The sequence below is a fragment of the Schistocerca cancellata genome, chromosome 5, assembly GCF_023864275.1.
Source record: "Schistocerca cancellata isolate TAMUIC-IGC-003103 chromosome 5, iqSchCanc2.1, whole genome shotgun sequence".
NCBI lineage: Eukaryota > Metazoa > Arthropoda > Insecta > Orthoptera > Acrididae > Schistocerca > Schistocerca cancellata.
In genome coordinates this window covers 254,627,697-254,653,900 of record NC_064630.1, presented here as the reverse complement: position 1 = coordinate 254,653,900, position 26,204 = coordinate 254,627,697, and the positions used below count along the sequence as shown (strand labels likewise).

Genomic DNA, 26,204 nt, shown 5'->3' with positions numbered 1-26,204 from the left:
TAAAGGACGTGACTGTGTCAAGCAGGACACTGTTGTTGTTTTTGTGGTCTTCAGTCCAGAGACTAGTTTGATGCAGCTCTCCATGCTAGTCTATCCTGTGCAAGCTTCTTCATCTCCCAGTACCTACTGCAACCTACATCCTTCTGAATCTGTTTACTGTATTCATCTCTTGGTCTCCCTCTACGATTATTACCCTCCACACTGCTCTCCAATACTAAATTGGTGATACCTTGATGTCCCAGAACATGTCCTACCAACCGATCCCTTCTCGTAGTCAAGTTGTGCCACAAATTTCTCTTCTCTCCAGTTCTATTCAATACCTCCTGATTAGTTACGTGATCTACCCATCTAATCTTCAGCATTCTTCTGTAGCACCAAATTTCGAAAGCTTCTATTCTCTTCTTGTCCAAACTATTTATCGTCCACGTTTCTCTTCCATACATGGCTACATTCCATACAAATACTTTCAGAAACGACTTCCTGACACTTAAATCTATACTCGATGTTAACAAATTTCTCTTCTTCAGAAACGCTTTCCTTGCGATTGCCAGTCTACATTTTATATCCTCTCTACTTCGACCATCATCAGTTATTTTGCTCCCCAAATAGCAAAACTCATTTACTACTTTAAGCCTCTCATTTCCTAATCTAATTCCCGCAGCATCACCTGATTTAATTCAGCTACATTCCATTATCCTCGTTTTGCTTCTGTTGATGTTCATCTTATATCCTCCTTTCAAGACACTGTCCATTCCGTTCAGCTGCTCTTCCAGGTCCTTTGCTGTCTCTGACAGAATTACAATGTCTTCGGCGAACCTCAAAGTTTTTATATCTTCTCCATGGATTTTAATACCTACTCCGAATTTTTCTTTTGTTTCCTTTACTGCTTTCTCAATATACAGATTGAATAACTTGGGGGATAGGCTACAACCCTGTCTCACTCCCTTCCCAACCACTGCTTCCCTTTCATGTCCCTCAACTCTTGTAACAGCCATCTGGTTTCTGTACAAATTGTAAATAGCCTTTCGCTCCCTGTATTTTACCCCTGCCACCTTCAGAATTTGAAAGGGAGTATTCCAGTCAACATTGTCAAAAGCTTTCTCTAAGTCTACAAATGATAGAAACGTAGGTTTGCCTTTCCTTATTCTATTTTCTAAGATAAGTCGTAGGGTCAGTATTGCCTCACGTGTTCCAACATTTCTACGGAATCCAAACTGATCTTCCCCGAGGTTGGCTTCTACCAGTTTTTCCATTCGTCTGTAAAGAATTCGCGTTAGTATTTTGCAGCCGTGGCTTATTAAACTCATAGTTCGGCAATTTTCACATCTGTCAGCACCTGCTTTCTTTGGGATTGGAATTATTATATTCTTCTTGAACTCTGAGGGTATTTCGCCTGTTTCATACACCTTGCTCACTAGATGGTAAGAGTTTTGTTAGCCCTGGCTCTCCCAAGGCTGTCATTAGTTCTAATGGGATGTTGTCTACTCCCGGGGCCTTGTTTCGACTTAGGTCTTTCAGTGCTCTATGAAACTCTTCACATAGTACTAGTAATACTATTTCCGAAAATTACAGGTTTGATCTTGCTACTCATCCGCGTTAACTTACATTTATCCACATTCAGGGCCAGCTGCCATTCACCACACCAAATTGAAATTTTTTCCTATTCGTCTTGTATCTTCCTACAGTCACTCAACTTCGATACCTTACCATACACCACGCTATCATCAACAAACAAACTCAGATTGCTGCCCACCCCGTCGAACGCTTTGTCCAGGATGACAAATCCTATGTACAGTACATGCCTTGATTTATCTTCAGACTTGCTTCCATTATCAACGGTAATGTCAGAACTGCCTCTCTGGTGCTTTTACCTTTCCTAAATCCAAACTGATCCTTATCTAACAGATCTTCAGTTTTCTTTTCCATTCTTCTGTGTATTATTCTTGTCAGCAACTTGGATGCGTCAGCTGTTAAGCAGATTGTGTGTAATTCTCGCGCTTATCGGCTCTTGCTTTCTTCTGGAATGTGTGGATGATATTTGTCTGAAAGTCTGATGGTATATCTCCAGTATGATACATTCTAGCACCAATGTGAATAGTCGTTTCTATGTCTCTTCCCCAATGATTTTAGAAATTCTAATGATATGTTATCTATCCCTTCTGCGTTATTTGATCTTCAGTTTTCTATAGCTCTTCTAAATTTTGGTTATAATACTGGATTCCTTCAGTCTTCCCCCTCGTGTCCTGTTTCTCCTTCTCTCATGTCATCAGATAAGTCCTCCCCCTCTTAGAGGCCCTTCAGTGTAGTCTTTCCACCTCTGCATTTAGCAGTGGAATTCCCATTGCACTCTTAATGTTACCGCCCTTGCTTTAACTTCACAGAAAGTCTTCCTTGCCTGTATTCTTGAATTTCCCTGAACCTTTTTTACACTCCATTCTTTCTTCGATCAACTGAAGTATTTCTTCTGTTACCCATGGTTTCTTCGTACTTACCTTCCAAGAACCTATGTTTTTCTTTTCAACTTCTGTGATTGTTTTTTTAGAGATGTCTGTTCCTCTTCAACGAAGTTTAGTTGAGAGGTATCGCAGTGTCTATAGCCTCAGAGAACTTCAAGCGTATCTCTTCATTCCTTAGTACTTCCGTATCCCATTTCCTTGCACAATGTTCCATCCTGACTAGTCTCTTAAACTTCAGCCTAGTCTTCATCATTATTAAATTGTGATCTGAGTCTACACCTGCTCCTGGGTTCGCTTTACAATCCAGTATCTTATTTCGGTATCTCTGTCCGATCTGAAATCTTCCCGTATCTCGTGGCCTTTTCCAACCACACCCCCTGCCATATTAATACGAAACACTATATTATACTTTCTCATGTGTCATTCTTACGACATGCCAGGAGATATTGTTTTAAATGACTAAATTCATTACATATTTCTTTGAACTCTCACACTGTTAGAGCGACCTCGTCATGCTACTGTATCCTGTTTATTTCCGTTCATATGCTATTCCATATAATATCACCGTGTTGTCAGACTTGCAGTTTTTGCGCGTAATGGGTACTTAACGCATGCAGTGCATTTTTTGTATCGTAATTCTGTTGCTCTAATTCTACAGGGACGCCATTCTATATAAGACACTATTTTTCTGCGATATTATCGTCCGACATCAGATTTTATGTTTTATCTCATTTATATGTAGACTACCATTAATCAGATCTATACGATGAAGTGTGGGAAAAGCAAGTTCAAAAATGAATCAACTTTCTCATCCGTCTCGTTTACTTGGTACATCTCTTCCTTTTTTTCAGTCTTAAAGATTATTCCTTTCTGTTTTATTACATGCTTAACTTGTGTGTGTCAAGCTATTGATTTCCTGACGCCAAGTGCGAAAGTCGTATTTTGACATTCATGATTGCACAGGTATTGGGTAAAATAAATTGATTGAGGGATTGATATGCATATGGCCCCACACTGGTTGCAAAAAGTATAGTGAAATAGTCTAATTACAAAATGATAATTACACGGGAACATTTATGTTTCTAGAATGAGATTTCATTTATGTTTCTTATTATTACACTACACTGCATTTTAAAACTTATAGAACGATGTTTTGTGAGTGGAAGCTGATATGTAAAAATATTTTTCATTCTGATTTCAAATCTATTTTTTTATCAGTGCAGAATTTTGTACAGAATGCTGTCGCAACTTGTTGCTGAAATCACATGTTTTTCCAAGAGCACTTTTCTTAATTGCACTAAAAATAAATAATTTATTTTGTAACTTCGTACAGAGCTTTACGTACACACTACATTAAAGTGCACACTGATTTCACTGCATGAAGTTCGTTCTAACATGGGGCGAAACAGGTATTAAGCCAAAAAAAATCCCATTACCTAAACATACACATTTCAGGTTACGTTCTGACGAGTCTAGAAACAACCTCCACTGTCTTGGATCTTAACTGATGTTAAAGAAATTCAATAAACGCTCAGTATCACACCAAAATCCATATGGTCTTCTTTTTTAAGGAATTTTATTAACTCAGTTTCTCTGTTCATCTACCAAAAGAGTGATACCCGCGTAGTAACAGATGTTTTGCTTTCAGTCTTAACCCAAGCAATTCGGCTGCATCTGTTTACAGATCGAATTCACGCGGTAAATCATTTAGTTCGTTTCGACTAAATAATTCTTGCGCAGAATCTTCTTCCGGCTTGTAGCTATCACCACCGTCGCATTCGCTATCTGAGCTGCTCACTTGTAGCAAATGTTCAAGAATGATAGGTAGAACTGGAATAGGAAGAGATGCTCTATGCGAACTGGTTGTAAGACCGAATATATGTAGGGTTATTTTATGTCGTTCTTACTTTTTCGTTATGACCTTCAACGTTAACCATACAAAAATAAGTCTTATACATGACTTTGCGGCTCCCTCCAAACCACAGAAATTGCAAAAGGTATTGCAATCCTCTTCCCATTTTCCCACAGTCTCAGTCGCTCAAGAAATGTATGGTATACCTTGTACGGTGTCTTGATCATCAAGTCTTATATCGAAGTACGTGTAGTAGACATTTATCACAAAATTATTAATGTCCTGTCTTTGCTTAGCAATTACGTAGCTACAACAAAATAAGAGAATATGTTTGTGTTATTCAATCACTTACGGGAGCTCATTTCTAAAAAAATATAAAGCAATATTAAGCAGCGGAGGTATAACCTCACAACGCTATACTATGTCAAAGATGAACTAAAGTTTCTCACATAACAACCAGATGGGTGAGGCAAGTGTGGCCAAATACTCCATCTTACTAAAATAAAATTTCCCTTACTAGTAATAAAATTTCTCTGTATGGAACATAGGCTGAAATGAAAAATGAACAAACGTGCGCGGCTCAGTCCTATGACTAAATCGAGATATTCTTTTTAAACAGAGGCGTGTATAGCCCCAGAACCTAAAGTACGAGTAACTGCAGGTGAAGACGCAACTGCTTTAGTCGTATGGACTGCTGTTAGGAAGAGAAACTACGCAGCAGTAACCGTTAGGTACCGTCGCGTAAGCACGGTTTTTTTACAAATCAAGTGAACTCATTTTTCATTTCAACCTAAGTTCCATAAAGACAAATTTCTGAGAATGTACGTTTGGAACACGGTATTGCAAGGTAGTGAATTACAGACTTTGGGAAAACGGGAACGGCAGAGAATAGAAGAATCTGAGGTGTGGTACTATAGAAGAATTTTGAAATTTATGTGATAAGGTATGGAATAAAGAGGTTCTCCGCGGAATCATTGGGGAAAAGAGTCTGTGGAAGACACTAACAAGAAGAAAGGACAGGATGATAGGACATGTTTTATCTCCCCTCCTTCTCCTCAAAAATTTAGGAAGAAGATAGAAATTTTACAAAGTTTTAAAATTTGCTCACATTAGTTTCATCATGAACTAGACAGGAGTGCAAATCCTCTGACAAATAAATGAATACATCTTTTTAATCGTTCCACGCAGTTACAATATGATACACGGTACTTACACAGTAATGTCTGAAAGATACAAGACTGTCAGTCGTTCTGCCGGGTAAAGCAGCCATGTGACATCGGCTAGTGGTCTACGTAACAGTATTCGTAGGCTTCTGTCCACTGAAGTGTGCGGTAGGAAGTTTTGCTTGTCGTGAGAGCACTTCATTGACCACCGCTTGTTATTTATTACTTCCAGTCCCTCATTCCTCTAATCGCAAATGCCTTGTTTCCACAACAGTTCAGAATTGAGGAAAAGGAATTTTATACTGTCACAAGTTGTTCGGTACAGGTGTTCTGTTAGTTCACCCCTTTCTGAATTTCTGTAAACCCTACAGTATTCTTAATTTGTATCAGGAGAACGAGGGAACCTCAGATAATTTAAAGCACATGAATAAATTAAATGGCAGCAACGGCGGAGAAGGACGACTTCGGAACGGCGTAGCTGGCAGGTGAGGCAACCCTCCTTTCTGTGGATTAAATGAGAAGGGAACCATTGCCTTGTGGTGGAGGAGAAACTCCAAAGGCTGAGGGAGACAACCCCAACAGCAAATCCTTTCTTGCGTTAGGCCTAGCAAGCCAGTAGGAAAGTCTTCATATATTGCTTTCAAAACACAGACGAGCCTCGGAACGAACCACTCAGGATTTGACCCCACTGCTTCTTCAAGTACTGGTGCGAATGATGGGAGATCTGATGATATTCATCAGTACAAGAAGATGAAACCAACTGGACTAAAAAATAACCTAAATATTGGCACCCTAATATATTAACCCTCAATGGAAAAATGGAAGAAATGACAGATGTACTAACAGAGAGGATTTAGATATATTGGGATTAAGCGAAACAAAGTGCAAGGGAAAGGGTGAGAAGAATTTGAGAGGAGGAGGAAAACTGTACTGGAGTGAGAATAACTGGTCTGGAAGAAATGGTGTGACAGTGATGGTGAATAAGAACATACAAAGCTGTATTGAAAGTGTGAGATATATGTCAGACAGGATCATAATCTTAAACCTGAGATTCCAAAAAGAAACACTAAAAGTAATCAGATTTATGCACTTCAAGTGGGATGTAACGAAGAAGAGAAGATGGACTTTGAAAATGTGTTAGAAAACTATATAGAGAGTGCTAATATAGTGATGGGAGATTTTAATGCACAGGTAGGCAAAGACAGAAAGGGATTTGAGCAAGTATTCGGATGTTTTGGATATGGAGGCAGAAATGAAGAAGGGGAAAGGCTCCTGGATTTGTGCCAGAGGAATGGAATGAAAATAGCAAACAGCTGGTTTATGAAGAGAGAGAGTCATGTTATCACCAGATACAGTTGGGATGGAAGAACCATGAGTGTAATTGATTACATTCTAGTAGATAGGGAATGGGGAGAGAAAGTAACAAATGTGAAGATAAGTCCAAGTGTGAGTGCAGATGGAGACCGTAGATTACTGGTGGGACAATGGAAAATGAATCAGTGTGTGAAAAATAGAAAACAGAAGAAAGTGATGAGGATACGGGATTGGAAACTGAAGGAGAGTGCATGTGCTGAGAAGTACAGAGAATTAATCACACAAAAATTTCCAAAAGAAGTTTTCTGCGATGCAGAAGAAGAATGGAGTTCATTCAAAGACGCTCTAGTCGAAGCAGCACAAAAAGTATGTGGTAGAACATCTGGAAAGGAAAAAGTATGACAGACAAGTTGGTGGGATGATACCACAATCCAAGCAGTTAGAAGAAAAAATGGAGCATGGAGAAAGTGGTGGAAAACTAAAAATGACGAAGACCATAAAAGATATATAGAGGAAAAGAAGAAGTGCAAAGAAATAGTGGAAACAGCAAAGAAAAAGGCATGGGGAGAGTTTACAGAAAAAACTTGAAGAAGATGTGAAGAGCAATAAGAAAATGTTCTATAAAATAATGAAAAATAAAAGGAAAGCTTCTGAAGTACCAGTAAAGATGGAAACAGAGGACGGTACCGTGATTGAAGATCCAGGGAATATAAAAGATCTCTGGAAAGAACATTTTAAGAAGCTGTTAAACGCTGAGGAGCAGGTACATGAGGAAACAACAAATAATGGAGAAATTGAGAGAAGTTGGGAAGCAGAATTAGGACAAATTACACGGGAAGAAATGGAAAAAGCTGTGAAGAAGAAGAATGGGGGGAGGGGGGAGGGGGGAGGGGGGGAGGGGGGGAGGGGCGAGAGGGGAGGGGGGTGGGGGGAAAGCCCCAGGACCTGAGAAGTATCAGTGGACTTGATGAGGGCAGCAGGTCCATTGGGAATGCAGTGGCTGTATGGAGTATTATCAAGCGTGTGGAGAAATAGTACAATACCTGACGATTGGAGAACAGGAGACATTGTTCCCATCTTCAAGAAAGGCAATAAAAGACTTTGTAAAAACTACAGAGGAATAACCATTATGAGTAATACAGCGAAGATTTTTGAAAGAATTTTACTAAATCGAATAAGTGAAAAGATAGAAAAGGAGCTGAGTGAAGAACAGCAGAGGTTTAGGAAAGGAAGAAGCACGATCGACCTGATATTTGCTATCCGTCAACTGATGGAAAAAAGTTGGGAGTATAATAAAAGGGTCATAATGGTTTTTATAGACATAGAAAAGGCATATGACTCAGTTAACAGGGAAAGACTCTGGGAAGAAATGAAGAAGATAGATATAAAAGATGGATACATTAATGTAATAAAGACAATGTACAGAGGACACAATTGTAGATTTAGAACACCATTGGGGAACTCTGAATACTTCGAAATAAGACAAGGACTTAAGCAAGGAAATCTTCTATCACCTGCACTTTTTAATGTTGTGATGGAGGGAATAAATAGGGCAGTTAAAGATATAGTAAAACAAAAAGATAAAAAGATGATTTTTGCGGATGATATGGTAATATGGGGTGATAAAGAGGTAGATGTACAGTTACAGCTTGATGCGTAGAAGGAAATAATGAAACGGTATGGATTAAAAATAAATAAAGAGAAGAGTAAGGTAATGGTATTTGGAAGAGAGAAAGGGATCAACGGAAATATTGCCTAGAATGGAGAACCCCTCAAAGTGGTAGAAAGTTTCACTTATTTAGGGAGTGAAATATCTAGGGATGGAAGAATAACTAACGAAATTAATAGAAGGCTACAGAAGGGAGGCAATTTCTACCAAACAATAAAACACCTGGTTTGGAATAAGGAAGTTTTAGAAAAAGCAAAACTCCTTATGTATAAGAATTATTACTTCCCTATTGTCACCTATGATGGAGAAACATGGACAATGACAGAAAGGGACTTCATTAGACTGCAAGCAGGGGAAATGAAATTTCTCAGAGCAGTTAAGGGAAAAACAAAAATGGACAGAATAAGGAATGTAGAGATTAGAAAGGACCTTAAACAAGAAAGTTTGAGAAAAGAAATTGAAAAAAAAGAGACTAAGATGGTATGGGCATGTTAAGAGGATGCATGGGCAGAGACTCCCCAAAATTATGGAAGAACTAAAGATGGATGGGAAAAGACCTAGAGGGCGCCAAAGAACACGGTGGAAAATGGGAGTGAAAATATCTGTAGAAAGGAGAGGTGTGACCTGGCAGCAAGTGGAGGAAGACAAGTGATGGGAGGACCGAGCCAAATGGAGAGGACTCGTCAGCACCCAGACCCGGCAGTAGCTGGAGCGGAATTCGGATATAGATAGAATAAATTAACCCTTTAAGTGACAAATTTTTTCCCGAGTTAACAATGAAATACTCTGTGGGGATAGTAATGAATAAAACTGATCATTTATTATTTACTGCTATGGCAGCCATGTGCTATGGGCTCGTAAATATTCATACAAATAACTCAGGAGAAAAATCTGTACATAGTAAACAATGGCAATTCCAGTGGTATGTAGATTTATCACTGTCGCTTAAAGTGTTAATACAGCAGCATTTGATCAGGTAGGAAAAGTTATCGACTATATATGATCTCGTGCTTTATTATTCCACGGGTAATGGAATTATGAAGAAACTTTCGGGAAAGACGACTCATTTGCTCTTGCTTTGTACCATGAACGTAAACGAATATTAATGTATGATATTCCATTTAAAAATCGTAAATAATGCGGCTTAAAATGTTTCTCGGTATCCTAGATTTCCTGTATGTCTTCGAACATAAAATAATCAAACTTCCTTCAGTAACTATAGTGGTAACCCTCTCCTTTGCAGGCAGTGACGTTACTATGGTACACATCTACTGCTAAGCGGTTGATCTCCAACCAGGACAGTACTAATTACATGGGAAAAAATAGAAATAAAGTCCCATGCTTCTTGACAGCGCGTAGGGGAGACCCGCACCGCCGCACTAGGTAAGGTCCTCATGGATGTGGTTTTCCGTTACCTTCCTCCGACCGTAATGGGGATGAATGATGTTGATGAAGACACAACAAAACCCAGTCATCTCGGAGCAGATGAAAATCCCTGACCACGCCGGTAATCGAACCCGGGACCCCGTGCTCAGGAACCGAGAACGCTACCGCGAGACCATGAAATGCGGAGACTAATTACATAGAGCAGTGTCAATGTCTGCGGATTCAAGATGAAAGGTTATTAACGATAACTGAATGAATTCTGCTACTTTGTAAGAAACGCAATGCATGGCGAAAGAAGGAAAGAGGATATATGACGCAGATTAGCGGAGGCAAAGAGGGCATTTCTTAGCCAAAAGGAGTATATTGCTATCATAGATCTTAACTTGAGAAAGAAATTTCTGAGAATTTCCTTTTGGACCACAGTATACATTAAAAATTTAACATTGGCTCTGCGAAAACTGGCAGAAAAACAGGGACGTTTGAAATGTGGTACCACAGAACTAGATGAATTGTAGAATTAGCGCAAAAAGGAATATATATAAACCACTCATTAGAACAGTGGTTCACAGTGTTTCTGACACTATTACTCCCGAGTGCAATCAGATATTAGCTGGTACCACCCCTCCCCCCCACCCCTCCCCCACCCTCCATCATCATCATCATCATACTCAATAATGACTCCTAATTAAACTTTAGAATGAAAAAGCGTTTTCTTTGAATGCTTTTGTTTTTAAATTGGCAAAAGACGAGTGATATTTAGTTTTCGTAGTTGTTTTACTGAAACTCGAGCTAATAAATAAGTGAAAAAGTGGTGCTGCTTATTTCTATCGAACGTTTTTAAATGAATGATGAAGTCATTCAAACTGCGTCGCGAATGGTACCTACAACTCCTTCTCAGAAAATAAAGAATCCGTATTGAGGATAGGCATTTATTACCAAACATGCTTCTCCGGAACCACCCGCCTCACTAGTGACACTTGCTTCACCCAACCCTCATCGCCATTCAAAATCAACCGAATTAAAATCTGTGTACTGTATTTAGGTCTCCTCTCTGTAAATCGCTTGGTTGCTGGAAACTTGGAAGAGTTCAAGTTGACAATGCTGTGTCTGACCAATGCCAGCAATGATGATGATAATAATAATAATAATAATAATAATACAGTCTCGGCACTACAGTAGTGTTGCAGCCATTAAATATTTGCTGTTGTGTTGTGCTGTCGATTAGTTCGTTTATTGTTGCGAAGTGAGTAATGAATCACTTCCTGATCCATTTCCGGAATTACCTACAGCTCTGAAAAGACACTTTTATGAGATATTTAAGCATATGTGATTTATAAGTCTCAATTCCTCCCCCCATGAACCATGGACCTTGCCGTTGGTGGGGAGGCTTGCGTGCCTCAGCGATACAGATAGCCGTACCGTAGGTGCAACCACAATGGAGGGGTATCTGTTGAGAGGCCAGACAAACGTGTGGTTCCTGAAGAGGGGCAGCAGCCTTTTCAGTAGTTGCAAGGGCAACAGTCTGGATGATTGACTGATCTGGCCTTGTAACACTAACCAAAACGGCCTTGCTGTGCTGGTACTGCGAACGGCTGAAAGCAAGGGGAAACTACGGCCGTAATTTTTCCCGAGGGCATGCAGCTTTACTGTATGGATAAATGATGATGGCGTCCTCTTGGGTAAAATATTCGGAGGTAAAATAGTCCCCCATTCGGATCTCCGGGCGGGGACTACTCAAGAGGATGTCGTTATCAGGAGAAAGAAAACTGACGTTCTACGGATCGGAGCGTGGAATGTCAGATCCCTTAATCGGGCAGGTAGGTTAGAAAATTTAAAAAGGGAAATGGATAGGTTAAAGTTAGATATAGTGGGAATTAGTGAAGTTCGGTGGCAGGAGGAACGAGACTTTTGGTCAGGTGAAAACAGGGTTATAAATACAAAATCAAATAGGGGTAATGCAGGAGTAGGTTTAATAATGAATAAAACAATAGGAATGCGGGTAAGCTACTACAAACGGCACAGTGAACGCATTATTGCGGCCAAGATAGATACGAAGCCCACACCTACTACAGTAGTACAAGTTTATATGCCAACTAGCTCTGCAGATGACGAAGAAATTGAAGAAATGTATGATGAAATAAAAGAAATTATTCAGATAGTGAAGGGAGACGAAAATTTAATAGTCATGGGTGACTGGAATTCGAGTGTAGGAAAAGGGAGAGAAGGAAATGTAGTAGGTGAATATGGATTGGGGCTAAGAAATGAAAGAGGAAGCCGCCTGGTAGAATTTTGCACAGAGCACAACTTAATAATAGTTAACACTTCGTTTAAGAATCATGAAAGAAGGTTGTATACATGGAAGAACCCTGAAGATACTAAAAGGTATCAGATAGATTACATAATGGTAAGACAGAGCTTTAGGAACCAGGTTTTAAATTGTAAGACATTTCCAGGGGCAGATGTGGACTCTGACCACAATCTATTGGTTATGACCTGTAGATTAAAACTGAAGAAACTGCAAAAAGATGGGAACTTAAGGAGATGGGACCTGGATAAACTGAAAGAACCAGAGGTTGTACAGAGTTTCAGGGAGAGCATAAGGGAACAATTGACAGGAATGGGGGAAAGAAATACAGTAGAAGAAGAATGGGTAGCTTTGAGGGATGAAGTAGTGAAGGCAGCAGAGGATCAAGTAGGTAAAAAGACGAGGGCTAGTAGAAATCCTTGGGTAACAGAAGAAATATTGAATTTAATTGATGAAAGGAGAAAATATAAAAATGCAGTAAATGAAGCAGGCAAAAAGGAATACAAACGTCTCAAAAATGAGATAGACAGGAAGTGCAAAATGGCTAAGCAGGGATGGCTAGAGGACAAATTTAAGGATGTGGAGGCCTATCTCACTAGGGGTAAGATAGATACTGCCTACAGGAAAATTAAAGAGACCTTTGGAGATAAGAGAACCACTTGTATGAACATCAAGAGCTCAGATGGAAACCCAGTTCTAAGCAAAGAAGGGAAAGCAGAAAGGTGGAAGGAGTATATAGAGGGTCTATACAAGGGTGATGTACTTGAGGACAATATTATGGAAATAGAAGAGGATGTAGATGAAGGTGAAATGGGAGATACGATACTGCGTGAAGAGTTTGACAGAGCTCTGAAAGACCTGAGTCGAAACAAGGCCCCCGGAGTAGACAACATGCTATTGGAACTACTGACGGCCTTGGGAGAGCCACTCCTGACAAAACTCTACCATCTGGTGAGCAAGATGTATGAGACAGGCGAAATACCCTCGGACTTCAAGAAGAATATAATAATCCCAATCCCAAAGAAAGCAGGTGTTGACAGATGTGAAAATTACCGAACAATCAGTTTAATAAGCCACAGCTGTAAAATACTAACACGAATTCTTTACAGACGAATGGAAAAACTGGTAGAAGCCGACCTCGGGGAAGATCAGTTTGGATTCCGTAGAAATATGGGAACACGTGAGACAATACTGACCTTACCACTTATCTTAGAAGAGAGATTAAGGAAAGGCAAACCTACGTTTCTAGCATTTGTAGACTTAGAGAAAGCTTTTGACAGTGTTGACTGGAATACTCTCTTTCAAATTATAAAGGTGGCAGGGGTAAAATACAGGGAGCGAAAGGCTATTTACAATTTGTACAGAAACCAGATGGCAGTTATAAGAGTCGAGGGACATGAAAGGGAAGCAGTTGTTGGGAAGGGAGTAAGACAGGGTTGTAGCCTCTCCCCGATGTTATTCAATCTGTATATTGAGCAAGCAGTAAAGGAAACAAAAGAAAAATTCGGAGTAGGTATTAAAATCCATGGAGAGGAAATAAAAACTTTACGGTTCGCCGATGACATTGTAATTGTGTCAGAGACAGCGAAGGACTTGGAAGAACAGTTGAATGGAATGGACAGTGTCTTGAAAGGAGGATATAAGATGTACATCAACAAAATCAAAACAAGGATAATGGAATGTAGTCGAATTAAGTCGGGTGATGCTGAGGGAATTAGATTAGGAAATGAGACACTTAAAGTAGTAAAGGAGTTTTGCTATTTGGGGAGCAAAATAACTGATGACGGTCGAAGTAGAGAGGATATAAAATGTAGACTGGCAGTGGCAAGGAAAGCGTTTCTGAAGAAGAGAAATTTGTTAACATCGAGTATAGATTTAAGTGTCAGGAGGTCATTTCTGAAAGTATTTGTATGGAGTGTAGCCATGTATGGAAGTGAAACATGTACGGTAAATAGTTTGGATAAGAAGAGAATAGAAGCTTTCGAAATGTGGTGCTACAGACGAATGCTGAAGATTAGATGAGTAGATCACATAACTAATGAGGAAGTATTGAACAGGATTGGGGAGAAGAGAAGTTTGTGGCACAGCCTGACCAGAAGAAGGGATCGGTTGGTAGGACATGTTCTGAGGCATCAAGGGATCACCAATTTAGTATTGGAGGGCAGCGTGGAGGGTAAAAATCGTAGAGGGGACCAAGAGATGAATACACTAAGCAGATTCAGAAGGATGTAGGTTGCAGTAGGTACTGGGAGATGAAGAAGCTTGCACAGGATAGAGTAGCATGGAGAGCTGCATCAAACCAGCCTCAGGACTGAAGACCACAACAACAACAACAAGTCTCAATTTTACTGTCATAGATGCATGGTAGAAAGAATGTGAGTAGTGTATGTGAGGAAGATATTATTCATACAAGCTGTAACTTCCACCATATTGTACTATGCATTAATGATAGTATTAAAAATTATTGGGCACTTATGTAATCAGTTTTACGGTCTTACTAAATGGTGATAACAATGATGATCTTTTAAAAACACTTTAGTTAGTGACCAGAACACAATTGAATCTTTTTGTTTTTACCGCTCAGAAATTACATTTTACACTTCAGGGGATGACTACCACAGGTTGGGTGCCATTGCACAAGAAAAAGGAGCACCATGCTGCGTTAAGGAAGATATCAGGCAAATACTTCCATGCTACCGATGGGAGGAGTGGAGCGCAAGAATTGTTGGAGACAGTAGATATTGGAATACAAACAACAAGTAAATGAGAACGTTGGGTGGTGTTAATATGAGATACAGAAATAGGCACAGGAGAGGAAGGCGTGGAGGGTCATGAAACAAGGCTGTACAACATTTTTGCACAAAAGCCAATACTGACATTGTGGGATGGCACATCGGGCTGTGTATGTACCGATCTTATTATTATCTGGTGACCTACATGACGTAGTATTTTATGAGCCCTCAGTAGACTAGCTATAGTAAGTGCGCGACGAGTAGTCTGCCGACCCCAAAGTGCTGACCGTCGGCACCATTCGGAACACTTCGTGTCGACTGTTCTCTGTTTCAGGTTGCTACCGCCCTCAGTGACACCAAAGTTGAAATACTGCAAAGCCGGTTTCACAAACACAACAAATGTGTCGCCACACCGAGTAGCATACTGCAGTTGCATGTGTGAACTCCCAGTTTTTAGTGGCGCAACTTAATAGACGCCACTTTTGTCATTGCACAAAAAGTTCAGCTTGGTTGTACTTTGTTGGGCCACTTTCTTTCCACCACATGTCCCTGGTGGTAGTATTTCGAAACAAGCATTTTGTCGCAGTTATCGTGGACAACTGCTGCTGTACTCCATTCGATCTCAGTATGTTTTCATTTTTTTTCTGAAAACAGTGAAAACAATGGTCACCAGATACACTTTCACAGCTTCTGGAACTTCAAGAACAGCAACCTAAGTCTGATTTTCTGCAGCAATGTGTGTGTGTGTGTGTGTGTGTGTGTGTGTGTGTGTGTGTGTGTGTGTGTGTGTGTGTGTGCAAACCAGTGACGTAGTGGCGTATTCCAAAATCTTAAAAGATTTTTGGACGAATAAATAAATAAACTTAATACGTGTAACCAAAAAAACGAGTCGTATAAACTTCATGATATAAACGAATACAATAAGATTCTAAAATCTTGGAAGAGTAGCATCTCTCCAGATGACATTTACATGCCAGCTGTTGGTTAGTTTGCAACTGCAGGCAGCATTTTCGTCTCCGAGTGTTATTTCTTTTAAAAATGTGTTTGTGGACCCTGATTTATCCCTGCGCGAATCAATTTTCGGATTCAACATTTGGGGTTTCCTCTTCCTTATATTTAACTCCTGTCACAGCTGTAATGCCTCAGCCTGCACTGTATCATTAATACGGGCCCATACGATTTCGGGTGCCGCCATAGTGAAAACTGTGCGACGACATAGAACTTATGGTGTCCGGTGTGAACAATAACTCACTATGCAACTACAGGAAGTCACAAGCTGTGGCGCCACATTAGTTGCGTGTGTGAACCTGGCTTGATTGTCTGACGAAGTGTTTCGTTGACTGTGTGAGCGGATAAATCAATGTTTATTAAATGTTTTGAATGCCATTTTTCTTCTGCTCATTGTGGTTTATCACAATAGTCTTAATTTGATATCATATTCCTTGCTACAATTATGTACCGCATTTGAAGACGACCATCTCTGTAATGGTCATTCACGAATCCGTATTACTTTAGTGTCAAAATTTATACCACAGCAGCTGATCGGCATGAGTCGCCCACGCCAGTGAGTTGGCAATATTGGTAGACAAACAATAAAACGTTCCTCCTCCCACATCCTCCGCAGTGGCCGCACTGCATACCCTCTGCTCCTGAGGTAAGCCACCAACTTTATTTAGCTCACGGCCGACTTCAGAAACGTCATTTACAATTAAGCACGTCCTGAAATATTATTGTCTCTGTAAGCATTTTTTTTGTTATGAGCAGGAAAACTATACCCTCAGGAAGCCTTTAACGTTAGTTGATGTTCTTGGATTCAGCTGTTAGTTGCTAGATGCATATTATTACAAAACAGGTTGACCGCAGGCTGCACGAATATTTGAATCAGGTCGCACTTTGACGACAACTGCCGTAGACAAATGCCCACTTCCCCACCCCCTATCCCCCCACCATAGCCTTATAGAAAAGTGCACTTGGACTGTAGCATGATATCAATATGTACAACAAAGAAAGTTGAAAACGTGAAAATGTTGTGTTGCTTCTCAAATTATGTACCAAAAAGTCCTGTCAACGATAAAAGATGTAACTTATGGCCGAAGGTACTTAAGTAGGGTATATTAGTGTGATATACCAACCTGCGACGCACGATGGTGGGCCTCTGGGCGGAGCTGTCGTGCAGACGCACTGACGCGGCGTCCACCTCCTCCACGTCTGCCAACACAACACAGACAACACACGCTTTACTGTCCACGCTCCAGAGTCCAAAACGAAAACACAGCACAGTATCTCTTCCAGAGAACTAGCCGACTCTACAGTGTAACTCCGTGATGGTGCTACAGACTTCCGAGGATGGCGGAGAAAAGTAAATATATCAATTTGAGTCAAGGGACCCAATTCCGGAAACAACTGAAACGAAAGCTGTAAGTGAAAATCATTCTGATACCTCTGACCGCCGGCCGGTGTGGGCGAGTGGTTCTAGGCTCTTCAGTCTGGAACCGCGCGACCGGTACGGTCGCAGGTTCGAATCCTACCTCGGGCATGGATGTGTGTGATGTCCTTAGGTTAGTTACATTTAAGTAGTTCTATGTTGTAGGGGACTGATGACCTCAGATGTCCCATAGTGCTCAGAGCCACTTGAACCATTTGAGCCTCTGATAGTGGACCTCTTCTACTGCAAGCTCTATGCTTTTCATATTTTGGTACGGACAAAACCAACAAAATATGTCCAGTAAACATGGCCTGTAAAGCGTATACCTTAAGAGCTACGACAACTTGTTCATCTTTGATACTGTGAAACACATCTCTTCTACAAAACAAGTGCTCGTAGCTCATAATGTATGCATTTTAGAGCCCGTGTTTACTAAGTTTGGTCTACATTACCTCTTCTTAAAATATGGAAAGCAAAGAGCTTGCACATATCAGAACGATTTTCAGTTATAACTTCCGACTCTGTCTTATCCAGATCAGGGTCCCTTACCTCCAATTGATACATGTACTCTTCCATCATCCCTGGAAGTCTGTAACATCATCACAGAATCACCCTATGTAAAATCAGAAAAAAGACTAAATAGAGGTCGGCAACCAATTCGTAGTTTGACTAGTGTCAGTTCCTGGTAGACATGATTGATTCGTGGAATTCCAACATGACATTGGTGGAAAGAAAATGCTCCATAGAACGGAAGACGAAGAGACCAGATAAATTAATGAATGAATTGTCTGAATTTAATACATTAGTAGCGTATTGCGCTATCAAAAGAAATGATTTAATTCGAACCCAGCACATTCAGCTGTTAGCAATATGTCTAGTGGAATGTGGCAGCAACTATTATACACTGATGTTTCTGAAATTAATTTTAAAACATATTAAATACTGTTCAAAGCCCTTCTATGAACTCCTCATACTAAAATGCAAAAACTATATAATAACCTAAAATAAATTTTACCTTTCTGTACTCCTATTTAAATTGTTCATTGTTAAGTGTTGAAGATCGGCAAATGGGTACAATGTTGAATGCAGAAAAGACGAAGGGACCAGATAAATTAATGAACGAACGGTCTGAATTTAATACATCAGTAGCGTATTGCGCTATCAAAAGAAATGATTTGATTCGAACCCAACACATTCAGCTGTTGGCAATATGTCTAGTGGAATGTGGCAGCCACTATTATACACTGATGTTTCTGAAAGTAATTTTAAAACATATTAAATACCGTTCAGAGCCCTTCTATGAACTCCTCATACTAAAATGCAAAAACTATATAATAACCTAAAACAGATTTTACCTTTCTATACTCCTATTTAAATTGTTCATTGTTAAGTGTTGAAGATCGGCAAACTGGTACAATGTTGAATGCAGAAATTAGTGGAAATGATAAGAATGAAGAAACCTCTTGTTCAGACATGCACTGTGAAGAAATTACCTCAGCGAAGAAGAGTAGTAGAGAGTCTGGGGATGTGAACCAGAGGAAGAAAGATAATTAGGCTGCTGGATGACACTCAAAAAAGTCGAATTTGGTGGCCGGTTAAGAAAGAAGGAAGATAAATATGAACAAAAATATGTAATGTAAAGCTCTCAGAAGGCTACCTTTTACATTGCAAGTCATATTAGAGTGTTTGTATGCAGGGTGATTCAATTGCCTCTACCTCTAAGTTCTCTGCAACCCACATCACTTTCAAAAACCACACACGAGAGATCAATATTCTCTCGTTCGCTACGTGCCAACTATTATTAATACAGAAAAAATGAACAGGACCTTCCTGTAGAAAATTTAAAGTAGTTAAATTCGGTATTGTGATAAGTTTTCGCTGGTGGCCACAGTTATCGACTTACTCGAGAATAACGGGTTTGAAAATCGCTTCTGTAGGTTTTTCTCGAATAATTCGAAAATTACGGCCTCTACAGGAAACTTGTTCCAGTACAAAATTTAACTACATTAAACTCCCTTCAAAAAAGGTTCTGTTCGTTTTTTCTCTGTAGTTCTAGTACTTTGTGCATAGTGAGAAAGAGAAAATGAAAGTCTTGCTTGTGGCATTTGAAGGCATTGCGGGTTGTATAAAATCCATATCTAGAGGTGGCTGAATCACTTAGTTAGAGTACTAGGCACCAGCTGTACCAGCTGTCACATTCAGCACTGTTCCTAATACCAGAAGGGAACTTCAGTCTGGAAACGCGCGACCGCTACGGTCGCAGGTTCGAATCTGCCTCGGGCATGGTTGTGTGTGATGTCCTTAAGTAGGTTACGTTTAAGTAGTTCTACGTCTAGCGGACTGATGACCTCAGATGTTAAGTCCCATAGTGCTTAGAGCCATTTGAACCAGAAGGGAAAAGTTTCTCATTTAATTCTAATGCGATTACTACTCAAAAGCGCTCCGTGTAGAACCTCCTGGATGAAAAAAAAATGGCTCTGAGCACTATGGGACTTAACTGCTGAGGTCATCAGTCCCTAGAACTTAGAACTACTTAAACCTAACTAACCTAAGGACATCACACACAACCATGCCCGAGGCAGATTCGAACCTGCGATCGTAGCGGCCGCACGGTTCCAGACTGTAGCGCCTAGAACCGCTCGGCTACACCGGGTCTCCTGGATGAGACCTCACTAATAAGTGTCAAATGCAGGCCTATGGACATCACCGCGGTTCCACCATATGAATCCTCGGTAGCAACTAAACCTTTCCCAGACTGACAGCTGAACATTGCCTGATGGTCATCATGCAAGCGCTGTTCTGACGGGACTCCAACTCTATATTATTCCCGTTCGGCATAGTAACTCTTGTGCGCTCATGCAAGATACAGAGTGTTAGTTACCAACATTTTGTTACTACAGGACCCTTACCAGGGTGGATAATATGTGTGTGTGTGTGTGAGAGAGAGAGAGAGAGAGAGAGAGAGAGAGAGAGAGAGAGAGATGTGGCAGACGCTACAAGATAGCTAGTAGTGCATGACGAAGAGGTTTACTTTAAACTTCGTAGAGCGTTCTGCTTTCTCCCATGTACGTGTTGTGAAAAGACACGACAGGGTTTCAGAGAAATTAGACCTCATACAAGGTTTAACAACAGTCGTTCATCCCAGATACTATTCATGAACTGAAAAATGAAGGAGCGGGATGAAGGAGGTATAAGAAGTACCCTCCGCTACACACCGTAATAGCTGGCGGAGTATAGATATAGAGGTCAATGTAGGTTGGTTTCAAATGTGAAAGTTAATGAATAGCATGTGAATATATGGTATTGTAGCTTACAGGGGTTCCGACGAAGGTGGATCCAGCACTCACTCCTGTTTAATGTGTATATTAACACGTGAAATCGCACTGGTTTACCGTAGTTACAAAATCCAGTATCATCAGAAATAATGTGATACCAGTGGCCTTCATAAACTCTTTTCATTTGCCCGCGAAAGGCGAAGGTCCCGAGTTCGAGTCTCGGTCCGGCACACAGGTTTACTCTGCCGGGAAGTTCCTTTCATTTACCGTTCCGAAGGGGGTTTTGAAGCGTTCGTGTGACAATTATAGTGTTCTAAATCGCGTGTCGGACAGTACAGTAGTACTCGTATTTGCCGTGTACTGGATACGGCAATAGCTGTTCTTACGCTCAAATGTCGATAAAGAAAAGAAAATCTTCTGACGAACGCTAATTACAACCATGTTTACAACATTTACATGCCCAAAAATAATATTTTGGCAAGCAACTGAACTATGGCAGTTACTTCATTTACATCGACCATGACAACATGTGTAAAAATGTAAAAGCGAAAACATCGACTAAACCTTTAAACAGTACAATTGGCACGTAATCTGACGAAGCATTTTGCTTCAAAAGTTGCTTATTGTAGAAAGTCACTATTACCTTTCGATAACTTTTAGCTCATTGGAAAGTTCACAGTGAGGAGTAAACACAACGAATTTTAGAGCATGCAGAAGCTGTTTAGATAATATCCATATATTAAAAAGTAAATTGTGTTAAATCGAAATACCGAAACACAACTAATTTTCATAATTAGCGATACTAGCACCCTTGTTGGATTTTTATAACACTGAAAAGTCGTCATTAAATTTTAATTTCGGTTTTGCGAGCATCACAACCCTCACCGAGACCAAATTCCTTCAACAGGAATACTAAATTATATTTTTATAGCTATTGACTGCTACGAAGAAGCAGAGATACTGTCTGATAATTATCAATATATGTTTAATATTTACCATAAATCTGAAAGATTATAGCCGGCCGAAGTGGCCATGCGGTTCTAGGCGCTACAGTCTGGAACCGAGCGACCGCTCCGGTCGCAGGTTCGAATCCTGCCTCGGGCATGGATGTGTGTGATGTCCTTAGGTTAGTTAGGTTTAATTAGTTCTAAGTTCTAGGCGACTGATGACCTCAGAAGTTAAGTCGCATAGTGCTCAGAGCCATTTGAACCATTTTGAAAAATTATTAATAAGCTGCACAAGGAAATTAAAGTGTGAAAGTTAATTGACTCTGGACCAAGTGCGAATTGGTTTGACACAAGTAACAGGAGGGGAAGTCGATGTCGAGATGTGTTCGGAGAGAGACATTTTTATAGATCCTCGTCATGCTGTATTGTTGCGCATTGTTGTACTTATGTTGCAACTTTAATGGTTCTAAAGAAAATATGAGGAACAAGAAACTTAAATAAATAATGACAATTATGAAAACCAGCAGGTAGTTCTTTTATTTATAGCAGTTAAGTCTATCACGCAAGTTACTGCAAGGCTGAGGTTGTGAGCCGGAGATACCGACTACGCAGTTTCTACTTCTACGTGAGCATCGAGAACAAAGCTAAGTATTCTGTACTTACTTGTTTTCTAGAACAGAAACAGGGAGCGCAGGGCGGAACACACGTCAGGGGTGTCGGCACATCCTAATTACAGTCGCGAATTCGAGTAACTGTCACACAGTCTAACAACGAACCGCTTACGCCAGAGCGAAACAAAATGCGACGGAGTGCAGGGGCTGCACTGGCGTCGCTGTGATTTGCCGAGTGGCTCTGCAGATGTCGACATGGCCGATTGCCGGGATTAAAGCTAATTACGCCCGCGCGTCCGTTACTACACTTGCAGTGCTGGCAGCGGGCAGCGGGCCCTGCCTTAACCAGACACGTCCCGCAATTTCCTCGCGCCGTAAACTAGACTGCTGCGTAGCGCCTCTCTGTAAACAGCCTACTGAGACAGACGGAGAAGTCAGCAGGGCGAGGCAAAGGAAGCAGCAGGCGACGGCCAAGGGCGATCTTTCACAGCTGTTGGTGCGACACCAACAAGAGAACCGTACGAATTTCATCTCTCCAACCTGATTCGTACTGACAGGGCGTGTAAGGCACGACTAGGGCTTAGCGTAAACAGGAAGACGCAACTCTCAACCGTTTTTGAGAAAACCGAGTTTGAAAATTATAGGTGTACCTACGCTTTATGCTTTGTAGGGCCGCTAGTGTAATGTGAATTCTGCAAAACTGTCATATAAGAAATAACTCAATACACAGTTTCTTGCAGATTTCCGTTAAAAAGACAGAAATACGAATGTCTTGTAACGTATATACTTATTTTGAACATGAGTTCCTTTTCTGATATTATGTGAAACTGTTAAAAGCTAAATAAATATCTTTAAAAGAACAGCGTCCGCTGCTGAGCGAGTAAGCACTTAGTTTGATAAAGTGAGGTCTCTGGATCGAATCTCGCTGCTGGTAGTTTTTTTTTTCTCACTTAATTCTAACAACAGGTTTATTATGACCATGCAAGGTAGCTATCTTTAGTCATTAATTTACTCTTTCATGATCTTTAACACGAAAACGAGAGGAAAAGCTTTTCTTCTTAAGGAGATTGTAAATGAAAACAGGATACACAAGAACTTACAATCAAATCAGTGCAGTAATTTTATTTGTATTATTGTATCTACATTTGTTAGAAGTATAATGCTTAAAGTATGCAGTACAGCACGAATCTTGATGATACTGATCATACAATACGGAATCCTGTAGTTATCGCGATATACAGCAGATGTAATGAACGCCGAATTTTTGTATGTCCATTTTTTTTCTGTGTCTATTGCAAGACAGACTTGGTTCACATTCACAAACGGTTCTCAGACGACACACATTTTCGTGGCGAACCTCACGTAACTAAGCGAGGCAACAACAAACATTGGGTCGGATAACTCACAAATAGAATTAATACCGGCAGTGAGATTCGATCTAGAGACCTCAAGTTTATGAAACTAAGCGCATACTCGAATGGCTGCGGACTCCCTGCATATTAGCTACCACGCAAAGTATACAGGGTGTTACAACAAGGTATGGCCAAACTTTCAGGAAACATTCCTCACACACAAATAAAGAAATGATGTTATGTGGACATGTGTCCGGAAACGCTTATCTGGCTTCCCGCGCCCGGGTTCCCGGGTTCGATTCCCGGCGGGGTCAGGGATTTTCTCTGCCTCGTGATGACTGGGTGTTGTGTGATGTCCTTAGGTTAGTTAGGTTTAAGTAGTTCTAAGTTCTAGGGGACTGATGACCATAGATGTTAAGTCCCATAGTGCTCAGAGCCATTTGAACCATTTTTTGGAAACGCTTAATTTCCATGTAAGAGCTCATTTTAGTTTCGTCAGTATGAACTGTACTTCCTCGGTTCACCGCCAGTTGGCCCAATTAAAGGAAGGTAATGTTGACTTCGGTGATTGTGTTGACATGCGACCCATTGCTCTACAGTACTAGCATCAAGCACATCAGTACGTAGCATCAACAGGTTAGTGTTCATCACAAACGTGGTTTTGCAGTCAGTGCAATATTTACAAATGTGGAGTTGGCAGATGCCCATTTGATGTATGGATTAGCACGGGGCAATAGCCGTGGCGCGGTACATTTGTATCGAGACAGATTTCCAGAACGAAGGTGTCCCGACAGGAAGACGTTCGAAGCAATTGATCGGCGTCTTAGGGAGCACGGAACATTCCAGCCTATGACTCGCGACTGGGGAAGACCTAGAACGACGAGGACACCTGCAATGGACGAGGCAATTCTTCGTGCAGTTGACTATAACCCTAATGTCAGCGTCAGAGAAGTTGCTCGTATTGTGGACGGCTGTGATACAATACGCCATTCTCCAGGGCTGCATCAGCGCATCAGGGATTCCATGCGACGGAGGGTGGATGCATGTATCCTCGCTAACGGAGGACGTGTTGAACATTTCCTGTAACACAGTGTTTGAAGTCACGCTGGTGCGTTCTGTTGCTTTGTGTTTCCATTCCAAGGTTAATGTGATTTGAAGAGAAGTAATAAAATGAGCTCTAACATGGAAAGTAAGCGTTTCCGGACACATGTCCACATAACATACTTTCTTTCTTTGTGTGTGAGGAATGTTTCCTGAAAGTTTGGCCGTACCTTTTTGTAACACCCTGTATAAGCACGCCTAAAATTTTCAAATTCGATTTTTTCGATAGGGATGAGAGTTGCATCTCCCTATTTAAACATTTTGAAGTATTAGTCGTGCCCTACGCACCCTGTTAATACGAATCAAATCGTTGAGAGGGCAGTTCGTATGGTCCCCTTGCAAGCGAAAAACTCTTTCCTTCCAGGGAAGGATACATTAGTACCTGTTGAAGAAAGGAAAATTCGCAGTGATTTATGGTGTCCCAGTTTAGAGCGCTTATTTTTTGTAAATGTTTTAGCTGCTGATCAGTTACCTGCTAACAGTAGGTAATGTGCGTGTGAAGAAATCTAGGGTTCCATGCAATATACATTGCTACTTGCTGACATCATTAGAGAAAACTTGGATTCGACAAAAAGTAATGAAAATGCACTTTGTTTTCGAATTGTCTGTTATGCAAGCTTATTTCTCTTGCGGACGTAAAATATTGGTTATTTATGCTTAGTAATTGCTACTAACCTATTGTAAAGCCAGGTACAGTACTGTGAAACTTGTTCTCACTGAGGAAAAAAATTGTAACTAAAGGAATTTGTGATGTCCACGTACATGATTGCAGTAAATATTTATGTCTTATATCTTAACAAAAAAATGGCTCTGAGCACTATGGGACTTAACAGCTATGGTCATCAGTCCCCTAGAACTTAGAACTACTTAAACCTGACTAACCTAAGGACAGCACACAACACCCAGTCATCACGAGGCAGAGAAAATCCCTGACCCCGCCGGGAATCGAACCCGGGAACCCGGGCGCGGGAAATTTCTTAACAGAAGGAACGTGTTTGAGAAACTTGATGGTAGATTTCACATTGTGCTGCGTTTTCCATTCTGTCTGGTGAGATTAACTTCCGGAATAACTTGTAATTATTAGTCTCTTATGTAAAATCGAGCCTGCACTTTGGTATTAAAGTATGAGTGGTCCATTATAGATTCTAACAATGTACAGTATTCGTCCTTTCACAGAGTTACGAGATATTAATATCATATGTTCCTAGCTCCCAGTCAAAGCGACGCGGCAGCAGATGCACAGATTAATGTCAGTTTTTCCTGAATCGAAGAAGTTGCAGATGCATTTTGATTTATTATCTCGAACAGCTTCAAGAAGTAATTTTAATCATCAGAAGTTGTTTCCGTTATGCTTCGTACCATAGTTTTCGAAAATCGACTAAAAGAAGTCATGGATGCTCTGAGGCTGTGTATTACTCGAATAAGATACTTTATCCGCTAAATTTTAACCTACAGTCTTCTTGATGGTTGTACATAAGGGTCAGTCAAATGGAAACCGAACAACCGCCACAACGAGACTATGGAACCGTTCCATTCGTAAGTCATCCCCACACGCATTATTTATCTCACTGGGGGGGGGGGGGGGGGCGAGATGATCAACTCCTGTTTCACAGAAC

At 40.6% G+C, this 26,204-nt stretch overlaps 1 protein-coding gene across 4 annotated transcripts in view; it reads right to left on the bottom strand.

Annotated features, from left to right (window-relative positions):
• The window catches only part of LOC126188884 (FH1/FH2 domain-containing protein 3), a 637,930-nt gene that overhangs the window by 576,073 nt on the left and 35,653 nt on the right, over positions 1-26,204 (bottom strand). For all 4 annotated transcript variants that reach the window (XM_049930556.1, XM_049930557.1, XM_049930558.1 and 1 more), the window contains exon 5: positions 17,010-17,085. In XM_049930556.1, the coding sequence (XP_049786513.1) occupies positions 17,010-17,085 (76 nt within the window). The remainder of the gene's footprint in view (positions 1-17,009; positions 17,086-26,204) is intronic.